At 45.5% G+C, this 23,221-nt stretch overlaps 1 protein-coding gene across 9 annotated transcripts in view; it reads left to right on the plus strand.

The window, feature by feature from the left end:
• Positions 1–23,221, plus strand: part of BEGAIN (brain enriched guanylate kinase associated) — a 206,116-nt gene that overhangs the window by 42,110 nt on the left and 140,785 nt on the right. For 4 of the 9 annotated variants that reach the window (XM_056545211.1, XM_056545213.1, XM_056545214.1 and 1 more), the window contains exon 1: positions 21,233–21,760. In XM_056545211.1, coding sequence (XP_056401186.1) covers positions 21,747–21,760 — 14 coding nt within the window. In that variant the 5' untranslated portion in view covers positions 21,233–21,746. Of the gene's footprint in view, positions 1–21,232; positions 21,761–23,221 lie in introns of those variants that run through there. The other 5 variants (XM_056545212.1, XM_056545215.1, XM_056545218.1 and 2 more) reach the window with 3 other exon arrangements.

Consider the following 23,221-nt stretch of genomic DNA (forward strand, 5'->3'; position numbering starts at 1 on the left):
ACCGTTCAGTTCTCAATAGAGTACCTTTCATCAAACCATGTTTTCTAAACTAACTCAGAATATATTCCCTAACTACTCCTAACTCCCCTCCTGCCCTTAAAAATGTTTCCAAGCTTTAAAAAGCTGTGTATCATACCTTTCCCCTTGCTCACCTGCTGTTTTACATTTTATGTAGCAACATTTCGGGCAGAGCTCTTCTTCAGGCTCTTGCCAGTGCTGTGCTGAGCTAATGCAAATCATAATAAGCCTTTATTTACATAGTGCACCCAGATTCTACAGCACTGTACACTCAGATTGGTCCCTGTCCCCATTGAGGCTCACAATCTAAATTCACCTATCAGTATGTTTTGGAGTATGAAAAGGAACCAGAGTTCCTGGAGAAAACCCAACCAAACACGGAACAACATACAAACTCGTTGTCCTTGGTAGGATTTGAACCTAGGATCCCGGTGTTGCAAGGAAACAGTGCTAAATACTGAACCACTGTACTGCCCCGAAGGAAACCTGTCCCCTGTTTTATGCTGCCTAAACCTCAGACAGCATGAAACCATTTTAAAAAAAGCTGGCGGGACCCGTGTAATTAAGCAAGGGGGTTCCTGTTGGCTGCTGTCTGCACTGAGGGATACATCTCATCCTTTACACAGAGAGACACATCACTCAAGGCCAATTGGGCAGAGTGCAGCCGTGGGGACCACCCCAATGAATTCCTGGACCACTGGCTACGCATTCCTCTACAACAGTGGTCTCCAATCTATGGCCCTAGTTGTTGCAAATCTTAAACTCCCAGCATGCTGGGAGTTTTAGGTTTGCAACATTCGGGGGGCCAAAGTTTGGAAACCATTGCCTAAAACCAACACAAGAAGGACCTTTCCAGGAGAACCTATTCTTCATCCTTAAGTCCACTCTTAGCAGCCATATTGATAGTGGTTCTCCAGAATGTCCTTTCCACGACATGAAGACAGATTTCTCCATTATTTGCACAAAAACAATCTTGCATTTTCCTCCTATTTTCGGGGCCCACGTCGGGTTAGGCCTCATTAATAATGATTTTGTATAAAGCAGATGTTGTGCTGTACAATACACAGCTGAGTATCACACAAACGCTGCCACCTCCGTCTAATTTGCCGCTTTGCCGTAGTTTCCCCTCGTGCCCAGGAGGCAGCTTTATTTTCTAACAATGGCACACAATTATTACCGCATGCCGGGAGTTATAAAACAAGGTCGTCATAGGAGGCTTCTATTAATTTCCTGCTCTGCGGTTATAATTCTAATGTGAAAAATGTACTTAAAGGAAACCTGTCAGGAGAAAACGCTATCAAAACTATCGGCACCATGTTATAGAGCAGGGATTTCTATATACAATTGTGCTTGAAAGTTTGGATACCCTGGAAGAAATTATGAGATTTGGGCATTGATCTAGAAAGAATGTCCTTTATTTAACCCCTTAAAAGGGTTCTCTGCCCCTAGACATCGTATCCCCGATCCCGGCAGCGGGACCCCCACGATCTCCCTGCTGCACCTGGCATTCGTTTAGCACGTCGGGTGCAGCGCTGGAGGCTCGTGACCTCATGGCCACGCCCCGCTCGTGACGTCACGGCCAAGCCCCCTCAGTGCAAGTCTATGGGAGGGGGCATGACGGTCGTCATGCCCCTCCCATAGACTTGCATTGAGGGAGCATGGCCGTGACATCACGAGCGGGCGTGACCGTGCATCGGATGTCTGGGGTGCCACAGCTGAGATCTCGGGGTTCCAAATGGCGGATAAGGGGATAAGATGTCTAGGGCCGTAGTACCCCTTTAGGGACACAGACCATTTTGGCACCAAGGACACAGGAAATTTTCTTTCATTTTTTATCTACTTTTTTTCCTCCTAAGAGCCATAACACTTTTTTTTATTTCATCACCTACAGACCCATATGAGGGCTTGTTTTTTGCGTGACCAATTGTTGTTTGTAATGACACCATAAAACCTATGGAGCAACTAAAAAACTATTATTTATGGGGGGAAATTTTTAACTTTCAGGGTTTTTGTTTTTATGCTGTACACTTTATAATAAAACTAACATGTTCTATTTATTCTGTGGGTCAATACGAAGAAAATGATCCCCATCTTTACATGATTTTCTATTAATGTACTACATTTAAAAAAAACGTTTTTTTTTAAACAAAATTTGCATGTTTAAAATTGTCCTCTTCTGACCCCTATAACTTTTTTATTTTTCCATATACAAGGGAGTTGGAGGGCTCATTTCTTGTGCCGTGATCTGAAATTTTCATGGGTACCTTTTTGCATATATGTGACTTTTTGATCGCTTATTTTTTCTTTTTCTGGGATGTGATGTGACCTTAAATCAGCAATTTTGGACTTTTTGGAATCTACGTTTATGTCGTTCACCATACAGGATGATGAACATAATATTTTAATTTCCACATGCGGCAATACCAAATATGTTGATTTATATTTATTTTTTTACTCTTCCCATTTTTCAAAAAAAAAGAGGGTGATTAAATTTTTTATCGGGGGAGGGGCTTATTCACTTTTGTTAAAACTTTTTTTCCCTTATACTTTTTTAGTCCCCGCAGTGGACAATTTTTTGCAATCTTTAGATTACTAAAGCTGATCAGTGTTATCTGCAATCTACTTCTCTAGTCTGCTCGAAGTCCAACAAGAAAAGACCCCATGATGATGGTTGGAGGAAGGTGAGGAAACCTCTGTCCACCATCTTGGCTGATATGATCCCCGCAGGCAATCAGATCAGCCACCGGAACCGCCACATTGTTGCAGATGCCGGGATCAATATCAATCACTGCATCTGAGGGGTAAATGGAGAACATCAGTGCGATCGCTGATGTCGGCCATTACCGGCAGATCCCTGGCTGCTGATGGCAGCTGGGACCCTCAGTCTATGATGCGAGCGCAGCTCCTGCACTTGCTTTATAGCTCCTTTGGGACTCAGGGCATACAGGTATGTCCTGGTGCGCTAAGTCCCGGGCGTAATTAAGCATCATTTTTTTGTTAAATATTGTTAACAATAATAGAAATGCTACGTAAACATGGGTATCGTCGTATTGACCTCCAAAATAAAGAGAACATGTCCGTTTTATTGTAAAGTGCACTGCATAAAAACAAAAACCTTTCAAAAGTTGCTAAATTGCATTTTTTTATTTATTTCCCGCACCACGGGCACCCCACGTGATCTTCTGCCAGGCAGGCACCTGGCTCATCGATATGCACGGCCTCCCTCCCTGCTCTCGCGGTAGGTTTTCGCCAAGGCGCATGTGCCTTGTACACCAGGAAGCAGCCTCATGAGGCTGAAACTGATGCCGCTTCTGAGTGTACTCTGGTAGTGGAGCATGCGCCGTTCCAAGAGAGCAGGGAGGGAGGCCGTGCATATTGATGAGCCGGGAGGAGCACCGGCCCGGCAGAAGATCAGGTGGGGTGCCCGTAGCTGTGGTGCTAGCTCCGCCCATGCCCCAAGGACCTAATTTACATAAAAAGAATAACGGTGCAACAGCTGGGCCATTCAGGACATTATAAGTATCATTTGGATCAGTATTACCCGCACTACAAGCCTGTAAGACAGGTTAGTGCGGGTGATACTGATGACAGATTTGCTTTAAATGGGCACTGTCAGATATAAAAACTTTTGATATGTTGTAAAGCATGTGTAACCAATAGGTTTTGCAATTGCTTTCATTAGAACATTTTCAGTATTTCATAGTGAAAAAGCCAGTCAAAGAACTGCCACCCCCCTGCCTCCTGGAATGCATTCAGTGCTTCTGTGAACACTGCTTCGTCCCAGACTCCGGGACGTTTTGGAGGGGGGAGGGGCTGTACACACTGCAGAGACTCATGTGAAGAGAGGGGGAGGGGGAGGGTCAGGAAGACTGCTGCCGGCTCTCACACAGCAGACATCAGGCAGAGAGGCAGAAACATGCATTGCAGATGAGAAAGTAAGTGTCCAAGCATGTATGTATGTATGTGTGTGTGTGTGTGTGTGTGTGTGTGTGGATATATGTGTATGTGTGTGTGGATATATGTGTATGTGTGTATATCAGTGTGTCTATCTAATGTGTATGTGTAAGAATATATGAATCCAGTGTGTCCTCATGCTGTTTCAAAACTAAAACTCCCAGCATGCCTGCACAGCCAAATGATGCGTGGGCATGCTGGGAGCTGTAGTTTTGCAACAGCTGGAGGCACCCTGGTTGGGAAGCACTGGACTGAGGATAGGGAGGGGGAGGAGGGGGAGTGGTTATCACAGTGAGTACCTGCCCCCCTGCTTCTGGTAGATAAAATTAAGGTATTTCAGAAGTAAAGCTAATTCTGAGAGAAATGTAGGTCACAGACACATACAAAGTACATGATCAGGATGAGATACTGAGCAACATATAACAGTTTTGTTTTTTTGAGTGATCTGACGGGTACGCTTTAAGCCCAAAACAGGCTGTATCCTTAAGGGGTTGAAGGTGAATTTTCCACAACTGTGGCTTTTAAAATAGCAATTATTGTCTGTTTATGAATAGTCAATGAGTTTGTTCGCTTTCACATAAATGCACTGAGCAGATGAGATACTGAGCCATGGAGAGCAGAACAGAACTGTCACCTGTGTAACAAGCTAATGGAACTTTATAAAGATGCAAAAGGATATAAAAAGATATACAAAGACCAGAAAATGCCATTCAGTACTTTGCAATCACTTATTAAGACGTGAAAGGTTCTGGAATCTCTTGATACCAAACCAAGGTCAGGTGACCAAGAAAGATTTCAGCCACAACTGTCAGAAGAATTGTTTGGGATACAAATGTGTATAGGGTATGATGCAGGGCACATGGAATTACCCTAGGGGCCGATGGCATTAACCCCTTGTATACGTGACGCCAGGGCGTGGTTTATCCTCATATATATATATACATAAGGGGACAGGTTTCAGGGGCCCAGCAGACACTGCAGGGAGGCTGTCTGACAGCGCAGCAAGGGTACAAGGGTATAACTCCTGTACTGGACCACCACAAACTCCCCCTCTTAAACACAGCCATCCTCGGTGCCCAGTCCTGGAGGGCGGACGATAGGAAATGGCCACTGGGGCCTGGTGATGACAACAATTCCTGGGGCATTATTGTAGAATTTCCTTCACAGGTCTGAATATGAGTAACAAAAACAAGGGACAAGTCCATGTAGCACTTTGTGAAAATATCCATACATGCTCCTTTGGGAATACATTTGTAAACATATGGGAATTTATAAACCTTGCAACTGCAGACTCAATACAATTAAGCAAATTTAAACACATTTGGAGCAGATTAGGCTGCTGAAGGCTCTCTACCCTATGCTTTAGCTGCTGGGGCCCATTGGCACTAGCTACTTCTCCTCAGAACTCTATACATGTTTTTATACAACATACCACTGTTAAGTTATATACAACAACTGTCACTATATGTGCCATACTCATATCTCAGGGGAACCCTCTGGCCAGTAGAGCACCGTGTACACGTGGACAGGAAAAATGATTGGACATGTGTACATTAGACAACTGTGGACTGGTGATATACATCCTTGCTATAGTCCTAACTAGCTATTATACTGGGCTAGTTTATACACAATACATTTATTTACATGACATTAGCATTTGACTATGCTAGACTGACTGAAATAGATGGCATACTATAATGAAAACTTTTATAGGGTACTATAATTCACTGTACCTAGCTGGTATTTGACCTTGTGTCGACCTTTGGGATCTGCGCAACACCCCCTCTGGAGAGTCTGGAACTCTTGAGATTTCTGGAACTCTTGGGACTTCTGGAGCTGCAGTTGGCTCTTCCACAGCGAACTCAGGAGCTGGTATTAGTTCAGGACTGGCTGGACCCAGAGTCGCTGGCATCTGTGCTGGAGAGGCTGGAGACAGGGTTGACACTCTGGAGACTGGTGTATAGGTTGGAGCCAACGGTGACAAGACTGGGACTGGCGTGGAGACTAGTGTGGGTTGATCCAACCCTGGGGTTGGTGAGACACAGAAGATCGCAGGCTGATTAGGAGAAAACATGGGGAAATCCATATATGGGTGGATTCCCTCGTCCAAGACTTACCCTCTCACAGGTATGACAGTTGGAGGAGGCGGTGCTGGGAGTACTGGTAGATCTTACCATACCAGCCTAAGACATAACTTGATTCGATTCTGGTGAACAACTTGCGGTTCATACCAAGGTTTTTGCACTTCGTATTCATCAGACTCAGGATAGCGTGTGGCCGTCACCCTGTACGGTTCTGTCTCCCAGATAGAGTCTAACTTGTTGGTTCTTGGAAACTTCCGCAGCCACACTTTGTCGCCCAATTGAAGTGCTTTGGCAGAGGCATGATGATTATAGTCTTGTTATTGTCTTAGCTGAGCCTCGTCCATCTTCTTACTGACAATATCTTTGGCTTCTTGGATTCTTCTCTGGTAGTCAGAGACCCATTCAAGGGAGGCTTGCAGAGAGTTGTTGAACGGGGCTTGGAGCCCAAATGCTCGGTCCTTAGGCAGCTGCCCATGTCGCCCCATCATCAAGTAGAATGGGGTTTACCCCGTAGAACAGTGGACTGTGTTATTATAGATCTCTAATAGTTCGGGCAGCAACTGGGGCCACTCTTCATGTCTGGAGACAGAGGTTGCTTCCAACATGTGGATTAAGACTTGATTGATGTGCTCACAGAGCCCGTTACCCTGGGGGTGGTAAGCAGTGGTCCGGAGTTTCTTGCAGGCATGGAATTGACACAGCTCTAGGAAGAGTTGGGTCTCGAAGGCCGTTCCATGGTCAGTTAGGACAGACTCCGGACACCCAAGGGTTTGCACCCAATTGGAGTAGAACATCTGGGCCGTTGTCTTGGCTGTGAGATCTTTAACCCCTTAAGGACTCAGCCCATTTTGGCCTTAAGGACTCAGACAATTAAATTTTTACATTTTCATTTTTTCCTCCTCGCCTTCTAAAAATCATAACTCTTTTATATTTTCATCCACAGACTAGTATGAGGGCTTGTTTTTTGCGCGACCAGTTGTCCTTTGTAATGACATAACTCATTATATCATAAAATGTATGGCGCAACCAAAAAACACTATTTTTGTGGGGAGATTAAAAAGAAAAACGCAATTTTGCTAATTTTGGAAGGTTTCATTTTCACGCCTTACAATTTACGGTAAAAATGACGTGTTCTTTATTCTGAGGGTCAATACGCTTAAAATGATACCCATTATTACATACTTTTCTATTCTTGTTGTGCTTAAAAAAAATCACAAACTTTTTAACCAAATTAGTACGTTTATAATCCCTTTATTTTGATGACCTCTAACTTTTTTATTTTTCCGTATAAGCGGCGGTATAGGGGCTCATTTTTTGCGCCATGATCTGTACTTTTTTTTGATACCACATTTGCATATAAAAAACTTCTAATACATTTTTTATAATTTTTTTTAATAAAATGTATTAAAAAAGTGGCAATTTTGGAATTTTTTTTTTCGTTCACGCCGTTCACCGTACGGGATCATTAACATTTTATTTTAATAGTTCGGACATTTACGCACGCGGCAATACCAAATATGTCTATAAAATTTATTTTTTACGCTTTTTGGGGGTAAAATAGGAAAAAACGGACGTTTTACTTTTTTATTGGGGAGGGGATTTTTCACTTTTTTTTTACTTTTACTTTTACATTTTTTTACATTTTTTTTACACTTGAATACCATGATTGCTAATACTGATCTGTTCTATGTATAGGACATCTAGAGAAAGGAAGGAAGGCGCCTCATGTGCGGGATCAGTAGATCTTGCAGGTGGGGGTAGGGGAAGGTGATTCCCAAGCCGCTTACCGAAGTTGGTTGTGTGCCCACACACAACAAGGTTAGGAGCAGAAGAGATATGAAGGCAGGTCCACTGCAGCCCTCCTGGATAGGTGTAGAATCAAAGGCGAATGACCGGGGAGTCAGGAGTTTGTCTGGCGCAGAGAGGAACCATCAGACAGCCAAGTAAAATCAATGGATTTATTAGATGCAACGCGTTTCGCTGCGCATGCGCAGCTTCATCAGGCATGATGCCTGATGAAGCTGCGCATGCGCAGCGAAACGCGTTGCATCTAATAAATCCATTGATTTTACTTGGCTGTCTGATGGTTCCTCTCTGCGCCAGACAAACTCCTGACTCCCCGGTCATTCGCCTTTGATGTATAGGACATAGAACAGATCAGTGTTATCGGCGATCTTCTGCTCTGGTCTGCTCGATCTCAGACCAGAGCAGGAGACGCCGGGAGCCGGGAGGAGGAAGGTGAGGGGACCTCCGTGCGGCGTTCTGAATGATCGGATCCCCGCAGCAGCACTGCGGGCGATCCGATCATTCATTCAAATCGCGCACTGCCGCAGATGCCGGGATCTGTATTGATCCCGGCACCTGAGGGGTTAATGGTGGACGCCCGCGAGATCGCGGGCATCGGCCATTGCCGGCAGGTCCCTGGCTGCGATCAGTAGCCGGGATCAGCCGCGCATGACACGGGCATCGCTCCGATGCCCGCGGTTATGCTTAGGACGTAAATGTACGTCCTGGTGCGTTAAGTACCACCGCACCAGGACGTACATTTACGTCCTGCGTCCTTAAGGGGTTAAGGGGTACAACAACAACCTATTTGGAGTAGTAATCCACCATGGTGAGAGCATAAATGTACTTGGACTGGTTAGGAGACAATTTGACATGGTCTAGCGCGACCAACTGGTTAGGCCTTTCACTCTGGATGGAATGGAGGGGTGCTCTTGCATCCTTGCGCACATTCTTGGTGACGTTACAGACTGCACATTCACTGCACCATTTCTCAATGTCAATCCACATTCCAATCCAATAGAATCTTCGCCTGACAGTAGCTTCAGTCTTGTGGACTTGTGTCCCGACTGATCATGGTATACGTTGAGGACCATCGCTGCATCTCTTCAGGGAACCAGAATTTGATGAAGTCGATCACCAGAGACCAGATCCAAAGAATTTCGGTACAACAGTCCCTTGTGCACAAACAGTCGCGTCCTCTATCACCACAGACGTTTTAAGCTCGTAGTCACTCTGAGCCCGGCGTTTGTGGGGTTGGTACCTTTTTCACCAGAAGGTAGTCCAACAGATCCCCCATGACTCGACTTTTGTCTTGAAGACTCTTTCAGGTGTATGGGTCTTCTTTAACCTTTTCGGACCTGGGTTCACAATATTCTGGTTCACGAACCGTAGGTAAAATGGGGGCATCTCTATGTCTTCCCACACGTCTTCGACAGGGGGTTCTTCGCCAGGGGTCTTCCTAGACAGTACGTCGGCATTGACATTCGACTTGCCGCTTCTGTACTTGATGGTGAAACTGTAATTGGCTAATCTTGAAGCCAAACGCTGTTCGATGGCACTGACACCCAACTTGGCAGTGTTTAGGTGGGCCAACGGGTTATTATCCATGTAGACTGTAAAGGTCGTGGGAGCCAAATAGTCTTTGAACTTTTTGGTCACGGCCCATACCAGGGCAAGAAGTTCCAACTTGAATGAGCTGTAATTTGCATTGTTCTTCTCTGCCCCTCGCAAGTTATGACTGGCATAGGCAATCACTCTCTCTTGCCCCACTTGGACTTGGGACAGGACAGCTCCCAGACCCTCAAAACTGGCATCAGTATATAGCCAGAATGGCTAACTGTAGTCTGGATACGCCAAGATGGGGGGGTTCTGACAGAAGACGTTTAAGAGCCCAGAATGCTGTCTCTTGCTCTTCGGCACATCCAATAGGTAGTCTTCCATTGTAGTTCTCCTTCGCCGTACCCCATAAGTGCTGTGAGGGGTTCTACAATCTGGGCAAAGTGGGGAATGAAGCATCAATAGTAGCTGGCAAATCCCAGGAAGCTCCTGACATCTTGTACTGTGCGCAGGATAGGCCAGTTCTTGACAACATCCACCATATCTAGGATTGGGCTGGACTCCCCCAGCATTGACATCATGACCCAAGTAGTGAACCTGAGGTTTAAGGAGATGACACTTTGCTTGATCTTCAGCCCATGCTTGATCAGGACTTGGAAGACTTCTGGCAGATGATTGAGGTGTTCCTGGTAGGACTTGGATTACACAATGACATCGTCCAGCTACAATAGGACACTTTGAAAATTCAGATGGTCCAGGCACCTTTCCATCAAACGCTGTAACGTAGCAGTGGCATTGCACAGCCCAATCGGCATATTTTTAAACTCAAACAGTCCCATAGGCTTCACAAAGGCGGTCTTCTCCCAATCCTCCATGGCCATGGGCACTTGCCAATATCCACTGGTTAAGTCTAGGGTGGAGAAGTAAGCAGCTGACCCAAGGGCGGTGTTTGACTCCTCGATCCTTGGCAGTGGATAAGCGTCCTTGTGTGTGACATTGTTTAAGTTCCTGTAGTCGACACAGAAGCTGATGGTTCCTTCCTTTTTCTTGACTAGGACAAGTGATGCCGTCCATCTGATACATGCCTGGGGCGACCCCGTGGTGCCTTTCCTTGATAGGCAGGCTGTCATATGTTAGGATACGGTGCTGGATCGTTGAAGTCTGCCCAAAGTCTGTGGACTGCTTGCTGAAAGCCTCATGGTACCTCTTGCCAACATTAATAATTCCGTCGACTTGGTCCCTTGGGGTAGTATCATCTCCAACTTGGAGTTGTGCCCACCAGGGCTCGGGAGGACTTGAACTGGATCCTTCAGCCACTTGAGTTTCACGCTGTCGGGCCACCAGACGTTCTGTCACAATGTATTTGGACTCTAAGAGGTAGAACTGGGCTACAGGAGAGTATTTGGGCAAGACAGTAGCCGAATCAGACAGGTTTACTAACAGCACCGGGACTTTGTTGACAGTGACAAGGCTTCTCGCAACTCGAACAAGAGGATGATCTTCCAATTGCATAGGTTCCAGCAGAGCTTGATAGTCCCTATTCTTGACTCCGGGACGTGCACGACACCAGATGATGGTCTCCGTGTTAGGTTGACCCCGTTACATGTCCCAGCCTCGGACGCAGTCCGACCGGCAAGGCTGGGATGGTAAGTTCCCAAGTTAGGGAAGTCTACCCGTTATAATTCTGATATATATGATTAACTTTCTTTGAAGTACTTTTGTTCTCCACAGGTTATGCAACATATAAGAAATTGCCTCACAAACTTGTCAAGAAGTTTATTTGTAACCAATTGTGTAAGTGTATGTACCCGGCTTCTAGCCGTGATTCTTTACTAAGAACTCTAAAATGTACCAGGACTGTGGAGTGGTACAATGAAAATATGTATACACCGTTAGAGTAATATATTTTTGCTCATTACCTTTGCACAAGTAAATACTTATATTGGTGTACTATAGTGATTATGGTGTGCTGAAATAAAATGTGTATAATATGTTTGTACAGGGATGTCTAAGGGTATAGTGTCGTTTATTCATTGAGATCTATATGAGAGGTATCCTGACCCAGTCAGGAGAAGCGTAGCCACTACCTCACCGCCATGACAAATTCCCGCCAGGTACAAAGATTAACTTATAATGTAAAGTTATGTACCACACATAGTCAGTTCACATATGGTAAAAGTAGTCCACACATATGCAAATAGTTAAGATAGGACTGTAACATTATTTGTAGTCCCAGTCCACAAGTTCTAAATATATACAGTTATATGTCTGTTTTCTCTCTTGTCCATGTGTTCAGGGTACTTTACTGGCCAGAGGGTTCAAATTATATCTAGATGATGCACGTAGAGCGACAGAATTGATAAAAGTAAAGGTAACACTGTTGTATAGTGTAAAAACGTATATTGAGTTCTGGGGCCCCAGCAGCCAAGGCACTGGGTAGATAGCCTCCGGCAGCCCAATCCATGAATCTATGTATTTTGTTGTCTTGATTGTCTTCAGAAAGTAGTTACAAAGTCAAATTAACCCCATATGTTGAAAGAGCATGTATGGACATTCACCATGCCACATGGACTCATCCTTATCTTGTTTCATAATCCAGACCTGAGAAGGACATTGTGCATAAATGCCCCAGGAACTGTCACTAGACCTCAATGGCCTCTTCATTCCTCCGCCCTTCAGGTCTGGGCATCGAGAACGGCTTTAATTAAGAGGGGGGAGTTTGTGGTGGCCCAGTACGGGAGGTGTTACCCCGTGCTCCTGCTGTCCTGTCAGGCAGCCTCCTTCAGTGTCCCCAAGGCCCCTTGCCCTTGCTTCCCCATTGTAAATATGTTTTACCATGTAAAGTGTTATAAAATGTAATGTTGCTTTAAGAGTTATACCATGTGATTTGTCATATGATTGTTACTCAGGAGGTACCAGTGACCAGGTGATCCCAAGAGTGACCAATGGGCTCCCTGCTAGTCTCCCCATATAAGCCCTGGGTGGAGCTAGTTTCTTTCTATTTGAGCTCTGCTCTCCTGCTAAGCTGAGGTCCAGTGCAGTCTTGTCTAGTGTGTGTGTCCAGAGTGTTGGAGACCTCAAAGTCCAGTCCTGCAGCCGCCATCAAGTCAAGTAAGATAAAGTAACAGCTTTATGAGTCAAGTCAAGTCAGTCCCTGTCGTCTGTCAAGTCAGCGTGGTCTGCATTCAATTGTCCAGTCCTACTACAAGTCCCAGCAAGCCCTTTAGGTCTCTGCGTCACTGGTCACCTCCTTGGGCCCTGGCTGAACTGTATAGACTTTACCAACTGTCTACCCTCAGTAAAGCTACCGATGTCCGTAACTTGGCATCAGAGTCTTTATTGCCCCCCGTGCCTAGCCCAGGATCCAGCTGTATACCTTCAGGTGGTTATAGGCTAAACCACAGCCTGGCATCACGAATACGACGGGTTAATGCCTTCTGCCTCTAGGGTAACAACATCTGCCCTGCACCAAACACCCTGCTATCACACCTCTATACTACACCACACAGGAGAGATCCTCTATACTACACCACACAGGAGAGATCCTCTATACTACACCACACAGGAGAGATCCTCTATACTACACCACACAGGACAGATCCTCTATACTACACCACACAGGAGAGATCCTCTATACTACACCACACAGGAGAGATCCTCTATACTACACCACACAGGACAGATGCTCTATACTTCACCACACAGGACAGATCCTCTATACTACACCACACAGGAGAGATCCTCTATACTACACCACTCAGGACAGATCCTCTATACTACACCACACAGGAGAGATCCTCTATACTACACCACACGGGACAGACCCTCTATACTACACCACACAGGACAGATGCTCTATACTTCACCACACAGGACAGATCCTCTATACTACACCACACAGGAGAGATCCTCTATACTACACCACACAGGACAGATCCTCTATACTACACCACACAGGAGAGATCCTCTATACTACACCACACAGGAGAGATCCTCTATACTACACCACACAGGACAGATCCTCTATACTACACCACACAGAAGAGATCCTCTATACTACACCACACAGGACAGATCCTCTATACTACACCACACAGGACAGATCCTCTATACTACACCACACAGGACAGATCCTCTATACTACACCACACATGAGAGATCCTCTATATTACACCACACAGGACAGATCCTCTATACTACACCACACGGGAGAGATCCTCTATACTACACCACACAGGACAGGTCCTCTATACTACACCACACAGGAGAGATCCTCTATACTACACCACATAGGACAGATCCTCTAGACTACACCACACAGGAGAGATCCTCTATACTACACCACACAGGAGAGATCCTCCATACTACACCACACAGGAGAGATCCTCTATACTACACCACACAGGACAGATCCTCTATACTACACCACACAGGAGAGATCCTCTATACTACACCACACAGGAGAGATCCTCTATACTACACCACACAGGAGAGATCCTCTATACTACACCACACAGGAGAGATCCTCTATACTACACCACACAGGAGAGATCCTCTATACTACACCACACAGGACAGATCCTCTATACTACACCACACAGGACAGATCCTCTAGACTACACCACACAGGAGAGGTCCACTATACTACACCACACAGGAGAGATCCTCTATACTACACCACACAGGACAGATCCTCTATACTACACCACACAGGACAGATCCTCTAGACTACACCACACAGGAGAGATCCACTATACTACACCACACAGGAGAGATCCTCTATACTACACCACACAGGACAGATCCTCTATACTACACCACACAGGAGAGATCCTCTATACTACACCACACAGGACAGATCCTCTATACTACACCACACAGGACAGATCCTCTATACTACACCACACAGGACAGATCCTCTATACTACACCACACAGGAGAGATCCTCTATACTACACCACACAGGACAGATCCTCTATACTACACCACACAGGAGAGATCCTCTATACTACACCACACAGGACAGATCCTCTATACTACACCACACAGGAGAGATCCTCTATACTACACCACACAGGAGAGATCCTCTATACTACACCACACAGGAGAGATCCTCTATACTACACCACACAGGAGAGATCCTCTATACTACACCACACAGGAGAGATCCTCTATACTACACCACACAGGACAGATCCTCTATACTACACCACACAGGAGAGATCCTCTATACTACACCACACAGGAGAGATCCTCTATACTACACCACACAGGAGAGATCCTCTATACTACACCACACAGGACAGATCCTCTATACTACATCACACAGGAGAGATCCTCTATACTACACCACACAGGAGAGATCCTCTATACTTCACCACACAGGAGAGATCCTCTATACTACACCACACAGGAGAGATCCTCTATACTACACCACACAGGACACATCCTCTATACTACACCACACAGGACACATCCTCTATACTACACCACACAGGACACATCCTCTATACTACACCACACAGGACACATCCTCTATACTACACCACACAGGACAGATCCTCTATACTACACCACACAGGACAGATCCTCTATACTACACCACACAGGAGAGATCCTCTATACTACACCACACAGGAGAGATCCTCTATACTACACCACACAGGAGAGATCCTCTATACTACACCACACAGGACAGATCCTCTATACTACATCACACAGGACAGATCCTCTATACTACACCACACAGGAGAGATCCTCTCTACTACACCACACAGGAGAGATCCTCTATACTACACCACACAGGAGAGATCCTCTACACTACACCACACAGGAGAGATCCTCTATACTACACCACAAGGGAGAGATCCTCTCTACTACACCACACAGGACAGATCCTCCATACTACACCACACAGGACAGATCCTCTATACTACACCACACAGGAGAGATCCTCTATACTACACCACACAGCAGAAATCCTCTATACTACACCACACAGGAGAGATCCTCTATACTACACCACACAGGAGAGACCCTCTATACTACACCACACAGGACAGATCCTCTATACTACACCACACAGGACAGATCCTCTATACTACACCACACAGGACAGATCCTCTATACTACACCACACAGGACAGATCCTCTATACTACACCACACAAGAGAGATCCTCTATACTACACCAAACAGGACAGATCCTCTATACTACACCACACAGGACAGATCCTCTATACTACACCACACAGGACAGATCCTCTATACTACACCACACAAGAGAGATCCTCTATACTACACCACACAGGAGAGATCCTCTATACTACACCACACAGGAGAGATCCTCTATACTACACCACACAGGACAGATCCTCTATACTACACCACACAGGACAGATCCTCTATATTACACCACACAGGACAGATCCTCTATACTACACCACACAGGAGAGATCCTCTATACTACACCACACAGGAGAGATCCTCTATACCACACCACACAGGAGAGATCCTCTATACTACACCACACAGGACAGATCCTCTATACTACACCACACAGGAGAGATCCTCTATACTACACCACACAGGACAGATCCTCTATACTACACCACACAGGACAGATCCTCTATACTACACCACAAAGGAGAGATCCTCTATACTACACCACACAGGAGAGATCCTCTATACTATACCACACAGGAGAGATCCTCTATACTACACCACACAGGAGAGATCCTCTATACTACACCACACAGGACAGATCCTCTATACTACACCACACAGGAGAGATCCTCTATACTACACCACACAGGAGAGATCCTCTATACTACACCACACAGGACAGATCCTCTATACTACACCACACAGGACAGCTCCTCTATACTACACCACACAGGACACATCCTCTATACTACACCACACAGGAGAGATCCTCTATACTACAAAACACAGGAGAGATCCTCTATACTACACCACACATGAGAGATCCACTATACTACACCACACAGGACAGATCCTCTATACTACACCACACAGGACAGATCCTCTATACTACACCACACAGGACAGATCCTCTATACTACACCACACAGGACAGATCCTCTATACTACACCACACAGGAGAGATCCTCTATACTACACCACACAGGACAGATCCTCTATACTAAACCACACAGGAGAGATCCTCTATACTACACCTCACAGGACAGATCATCTATACTACACCACACAAGAGAGATCCTCTATACTACACCACACAGGAGAGATCCTCTATACTACACCACACAGGACAGATCCTCTATACTACACCACACGGGACAGATCCTCTATATTACACCACACAGTACAGATCCTCTATACTACACCACACAGGACACATCCTCTATACTACACCACACAGGACAGATCCTCTATACTACACCACACAGGACAGATCCTCTATACGACACCACACAGGACAGATCCTCTATACTACACCACACAGGACAGATCCTCTATACTACACCACACAGAAGAGATCCTCTATACTACACCAAACAGGAGAGATCCTCTATACTACACCACACAGGAGAGATCCTCTATACTACACCACACAGAAGAGATCCTCTATACTACACCACACAAGACAGATCCTCTATACTACACCACACAGGAGAGATCCTCTATACTACACCACACAGGAGAGATCCTCTATACTACACCACACAGGAGAGATCCTCTATACTATACCACACAGGAGAGATCCTCTATACTACACCACACAGGAGAGATCCTCTATACTACACCACACATGACAGATCCTCTATACTACACCACACAGGACAGATCCTCTATACTACACCACAGAGGAGAGATCCTCTATACTACACCACACAGGAGAGATCCTCTATACTACACCACACAGGAGAGATCCTCTATACTACACCACACAGGACAGATCCTCTATACTACACCACACAGGACAGCTCCTCTATACTACACCACACAGGACAGATCCACTATACTACACCACACAGGACAGATCCTCTATACTACACCACACAGGACAGATCCTCTATACTACACCACACAGGAGAGATCCTCTATACTACACCACACAGGACAGATCCTCTATACTACACCACACAGGAGAGATCCTCTATACTACACCTCACAGGACAGATCATCTATACTACACCACACAAGAGAGATCCTCTATACTACACCACACAGGAGAGATCCTCTATACTACACCACACGGGACAGATCCTCTATATTACACCACACAGTACAGATCCTCTATACTACACCACACAGGACACATCCTTTATACTACACCACACAGGACAGATCCTCTATACTACACCACACAGGACAGATCCTCTATACGACACCACACAGGACAGATCCTCTATACTACACCACACAGGACAGATCCTCTATACTACACCACACAGGAGAGATCCTCTATACTACACCACACAGGACACATCCTCTATACTACACCACACAGGAGAGATCCTCTATACTACACCACACAGGAGAGATCCTCTATACTACACCACACAGGACAGATCCTCTATACTACACCACACAGGACAGATCCTCTATACTACACCACAGAGGAGAGATCCTCTATACTACACCACACAGGACAGATCCTCTATACTACACCACACAGGAGAGATCCTCTATACTACACCACACAGGAGAGATCCTCTATACTATACCACACAGGAGAGATCCTCTATACTACACCACACAGGAGAGATCCTCTATACTACACCACACAGGACAGATCCTCTATACTACACCACACAGGACAGATCCTCTATACTACACCACAGAGGAGAGATCCTCTATACTACACCACACAGGACAGATCCTCTATACTACACCACACAGGAGAGATCCTCTATACTACACCACACAGGACAGATCCTCTATACTACACCACACAGGACAGCTCCTCTATACTACACCACACAGGACAGATCCACTATACTACACCACACAGGACAGATCCTCTATACTACACCACACAGGACAGATCCTCTATACTACACCACACAGGAGAGATCCTCTATACTACACCACACAGGAGAGATCCTCTATACTACACCACACAGGAGAGATCCTCTATACTACACCACACAGGACAGATCCTCTATACTACACCACACAGGAGAGATCCTCTATACTACACCACACAGGACAGATCCTCTATATTACACCGCACAGGAGAGATCCTCTATACTACACCACACAGGACAGATCCTCTATACTACACCACACAGGACAGATCCTCTATACTACACCACACAGGACAGATCCTCTATACTACACCACACAGGACAGATCCTCAATACTACACCACACAGGACAGATCCTCTATACTACACCACACAGGACAGATCCTCTATACTACACCACACGGGAGAGATCCTCTATACTACACCACACGGGAGAGATCCTCTATACTACACCACACAGGACAGATCCTCTATACTACACCATTCAGGACAGATCCTCTATACTACACCACACAGGACAGATCCTCTATACTACACCACACAGGACAGATCCTCTATACTTCACCACACAGGACAGATCCTCTATACTACACCACACAGGACAGATCCTCTATACTACACCACACAGGACAGATCCTCTATACTACACCATACAGGACAGATCCTCTATACTACACCACACAGGACAGATCCTCTATACTACACCACACAGGAGAGATCCTCTATACTACACCACACAGGACAGATCCTCTATACTACACCACACAGGACAGATCCTCTATACTACATTACACAGGAGAGATCCTCTATACTACACCACACAGGACAGATCCTCTATACTACACCACACAGGAGAGATCCTCTATACTACACCACACTGGAGAGATCCTCTATACTACACCACACAAGAGAGATCCTCTATACTACACCACACAGGAGAGATCCTCTATACTACACCACACAGAAGAGATCCTCTATAATACACCACACAGGACAGATTCTCTATACTACACCACACAGGAGAGATCCTCTATACTACACCACACAGGACAGATCCTCTATACTACACCACACAGGAAAGATCCTCTATACTACACCACACAGGACAGAACCTCTATACTACACCACACAGGACAGATCCTCTATACTACACCACACAGGACAGATCCTCTATACTACACCACACAGGAGAGATCCTCTATACTACACCACACAGGAGAGATCCTCTATACTGCACCGCACAGGAGAGATCCTCTATACTACACCACACAGGAGAGATCCTCCATACTACACCACACAGGAGAGATCCTCTATACTACACCACACAGGAGAGATCCTCTATACTACACCACACAGGAGAGATCCTCTATACTACACCACACGGGAGAGATCCTCTATACTACACCACACAGGAGAGATCCTCTATACTACACCACACGGGAGAGATCCTCTATACTACACCACACGGGAGAGATCCTCTATACTACACCACACAGGACAGATCCTCTATACTACACCACACAGGAGAGATCCTCTATACTACACCACACAGGGCAGATCCTCTATACTACACCACACAGGACAGATCCTCTATACCTCACCACACAGGACAGATCCTCCATACTACACCACACAGGACAGATCCTCTATACTACACCACACAGGAGAGATCCTCTATACTACACCACACAGGAGAGATCCTCTATACTACACCACACAGGAGAGATCCTCTATACTACACCACACAGGACAGATCCTCTATACTACACCACACAGGAGAGATCCTCTATACTACACCACACAGGAGAGATCCTCTATACTACACCACACAGGAGAGATCCTCTATACTACACCACACAGGAGAGATCCTCTATACTACACCACACAGGAGAGATCCTCTATACTACACCACACAGGAGAGATCCTCTATACTACACCACACAGGAGAGATCCTCTATACTACACCACACAGGAGAGATCCTCTATACTACACCACACAGGACAGATCCTCTATACTACACCACACAGGACAGATCCTCTATACTACACCACACAGGAGAGATCCTCTATACTACACCACACAGGACAGATCCTCTATACTACACCACACAGGAGAGATCCTCTATACTACACCACACAGGAGAGATCCTCTATACTACACCACACAGGAGAGATCCTCTATACTACACCACACAGGAGAGATCCTCTATACTACACCACACAGGAGAGATCCTCTATACTACACCACACAGGAGAGATCCTCTATACTACACCACACAGGAGAGATCCTCTATACTACACCACACAGGAGAGATCCTCTATACTACACCACACAGGACAGATCCTCTATACTACACCACACAGGAGAGATCCTCTATACTACACCACACAGGACAGATCCTCTATACTACACCACACAGGACAGATCCTCTATACTACACCACACAGGAGAGATCCTCTATACTACACCACACAGGACAGATCCCTTGTACTACACCACATAGTATAACTGGCAGTTCCTCAGTAAAGGGGAGCTCTGATTTGACTCCCAATATAAAAGCATTGTAATGCAAGTTATCTTATTTTTTATTATCAGAAACAATTGGTATTCATTGCAGGCACTCCGACCCCCCCCCCCCCCCCCCACTAGAGGCATCATGTACAGCAGCCTGTATTCTGTGAATGACATTCTCCCAGTGCTTGTCACCATGTGCTGACAGCTCCCGAAATGTTTTGTGCCAAATGCATGTAAGCAACTATAAATCTGCCTCCCCTCCTCTGCCTCCTGTTATTGACACCTCGAACGCTAGATTAAGAAATGACTCCCATTACAATTCCCTAACCTAATGTATACTCTGCAGCTTCGCCGGTGATGCGAGAAAATCCAGGTAGCAGGATTCTGCAGCCGCTCTTACATCTCCCTCATAGACAATAACCCTTCAACTTATTTTTTCTTCCCTCTGAGCAATCCAGCGAGCAGCAAACCTGTTACTTGCTTATTCTCCTTCTCCCTCGCTCTCCCTCTCACTCTCTGTGTGTTTTTTTATTCAGTCTTTGCTCTACTACTGAGTCATTGTGCTGCTTTTGGCTCGTGGGTCTTACATGGTTTTTCTGCACAGTGCGGATTTTGCTCCCGAGTTAATCGTTCAATGTTATTTTCTGCTAATGCAGATGTGATTCCCTTCCCTGTCGCTCTCTGTACACTTTCTTAAAGAGGGAAGGGGGGAAAAAAGCATCAATAAGGCTTGGGCTATGCAGAGATCTGAAGACTGAAGCCTCTGACTATCATTCATATGAGACTCCTGTTTCATTTCTTCTAGGCCTCTGCAGCAGAGATGGAGAAAATCAGGTAAGTGACCCTTCATTTCCTATGAAGTCCTATGCTTTTCCCTTGCAGCTGTAATTTCTAAGAATTATCCTTTTGCAATGGCCAAGATTTATCAATTGCATTGGTTGATGCAGTCAGAGATAGACTCTATGATGTGATCAATGCATTGTACAGAATGAATGCTTATCTGCAGAAGCCCCTGTGGTTCTGTCATAGAACAATCTTTGGTTAAGATAAGGCTTCCAGATGCCCATAAAGCAGCTGCCCCTGTGGTTTGCTTCTGTCTATGCTATCCGCTTGCTGGCATGTGTCGTGTGTCTTATCCATATTCCTGTAAAGCAATAATGTAAATGTATCTTTGTGTACAGCCGTCTCATTGTATTGTAGCAGTCGCCTTGTATTGTGACTCCAGATCTGATGCTTTTCAGGCATGGAAGGCTCCCAGAGCTCGGCTGTATAATAATCTTCACCCTGCGTTCTAGCGACCCAAGCCATCAAGGCTAAATACCGTATACTGTGGATAAACACTAAATAAATTGCCGTCAGTCGTCTCATTGGGTGGTTCACAGAGATTTATGGCTCTAGAGTTAGGAGAATTTCATCACTTAAGTTCTTTAAACAAACACAAGGCTGCAAAGTTTTAGGTTTTGCAGGTAAGTGGTGGATTCATATGTGGAGGGTGGTTGGTGTTTAGTTGGCCAAGATAAAGGCTTTTATGTATGGGATGGTCATGCTTTTGGGGACCGGATGGTTAGGTGTGGGTGCTAATTGTTTGTAGACTCCTGGGGAAGGGTCAGTGTGTTTGGTATAGGGTTTATAAGTGACAGGTGGGGTGGTTGCTATCTTCTTGGGCAAAGGGTTGATAGAATATGGACTTAAACTTTGGGGTAGAAAGTCCTTTTGGTAGCTGGTGGGTTCATATGTGTGATGACCGGAGAGCTGGGTTATTAGTTGACAGATTTCTATGTAAGGTGGTTGGTGTTGGGCAAAGGTTTGATAAGTGGTGGGTATTAGTAGTAGTTATCTTCCTGGGGACACAGCTGGTAGGAGGAAGGTTCATATCAAGAGTGTTCATGGGATCAATTGGGTATAAGGTTGGTAAGTGGTGGGATTATATGCAGGGTGGCTGATGTCAGGAAAAGGTTTGGGAAGTGGCGGGTTTTGTCTCTTGGATGGTAATTTTTTTGGAAACAGAGTTGGTAGGTTCATATCATGGTAGGTCAGATTATTGGGTAGATAATAGTTGGATTCATGGGTCAACATCAGTGTGTTGGCCAAAAGGTATTGACATAAGGTTGGTAAGTGGTGGGCTTATGTGGAGTGGTTGGTGTCTTGTTGGACAAAGACATGGTAAATGGGGGGTTTTATCTATGACGTTTCGACAGGTAATAGGTTCATATCCTGGATGCCCAGTTTGTTGGTCACTGAAACAGGTGAAGTCATTGGAAAAAAGATCAATGTGTTGGGCACAAGCTTGAGAAG

This window comes from Hyla sarda, chromosome 11 (genome assembly GCF_029499605.1).
Source record: "Hyla sarda isolate aHylSar1 chromosome 11, aHylSar1.hap1, whole genome shotgun sequence".
NCBI classification, from domain to species: Eukaryota; Metazoa; Chordata; class Amphibia; order Anura; family Hylidae; genus Hyla; species Hyla sarda.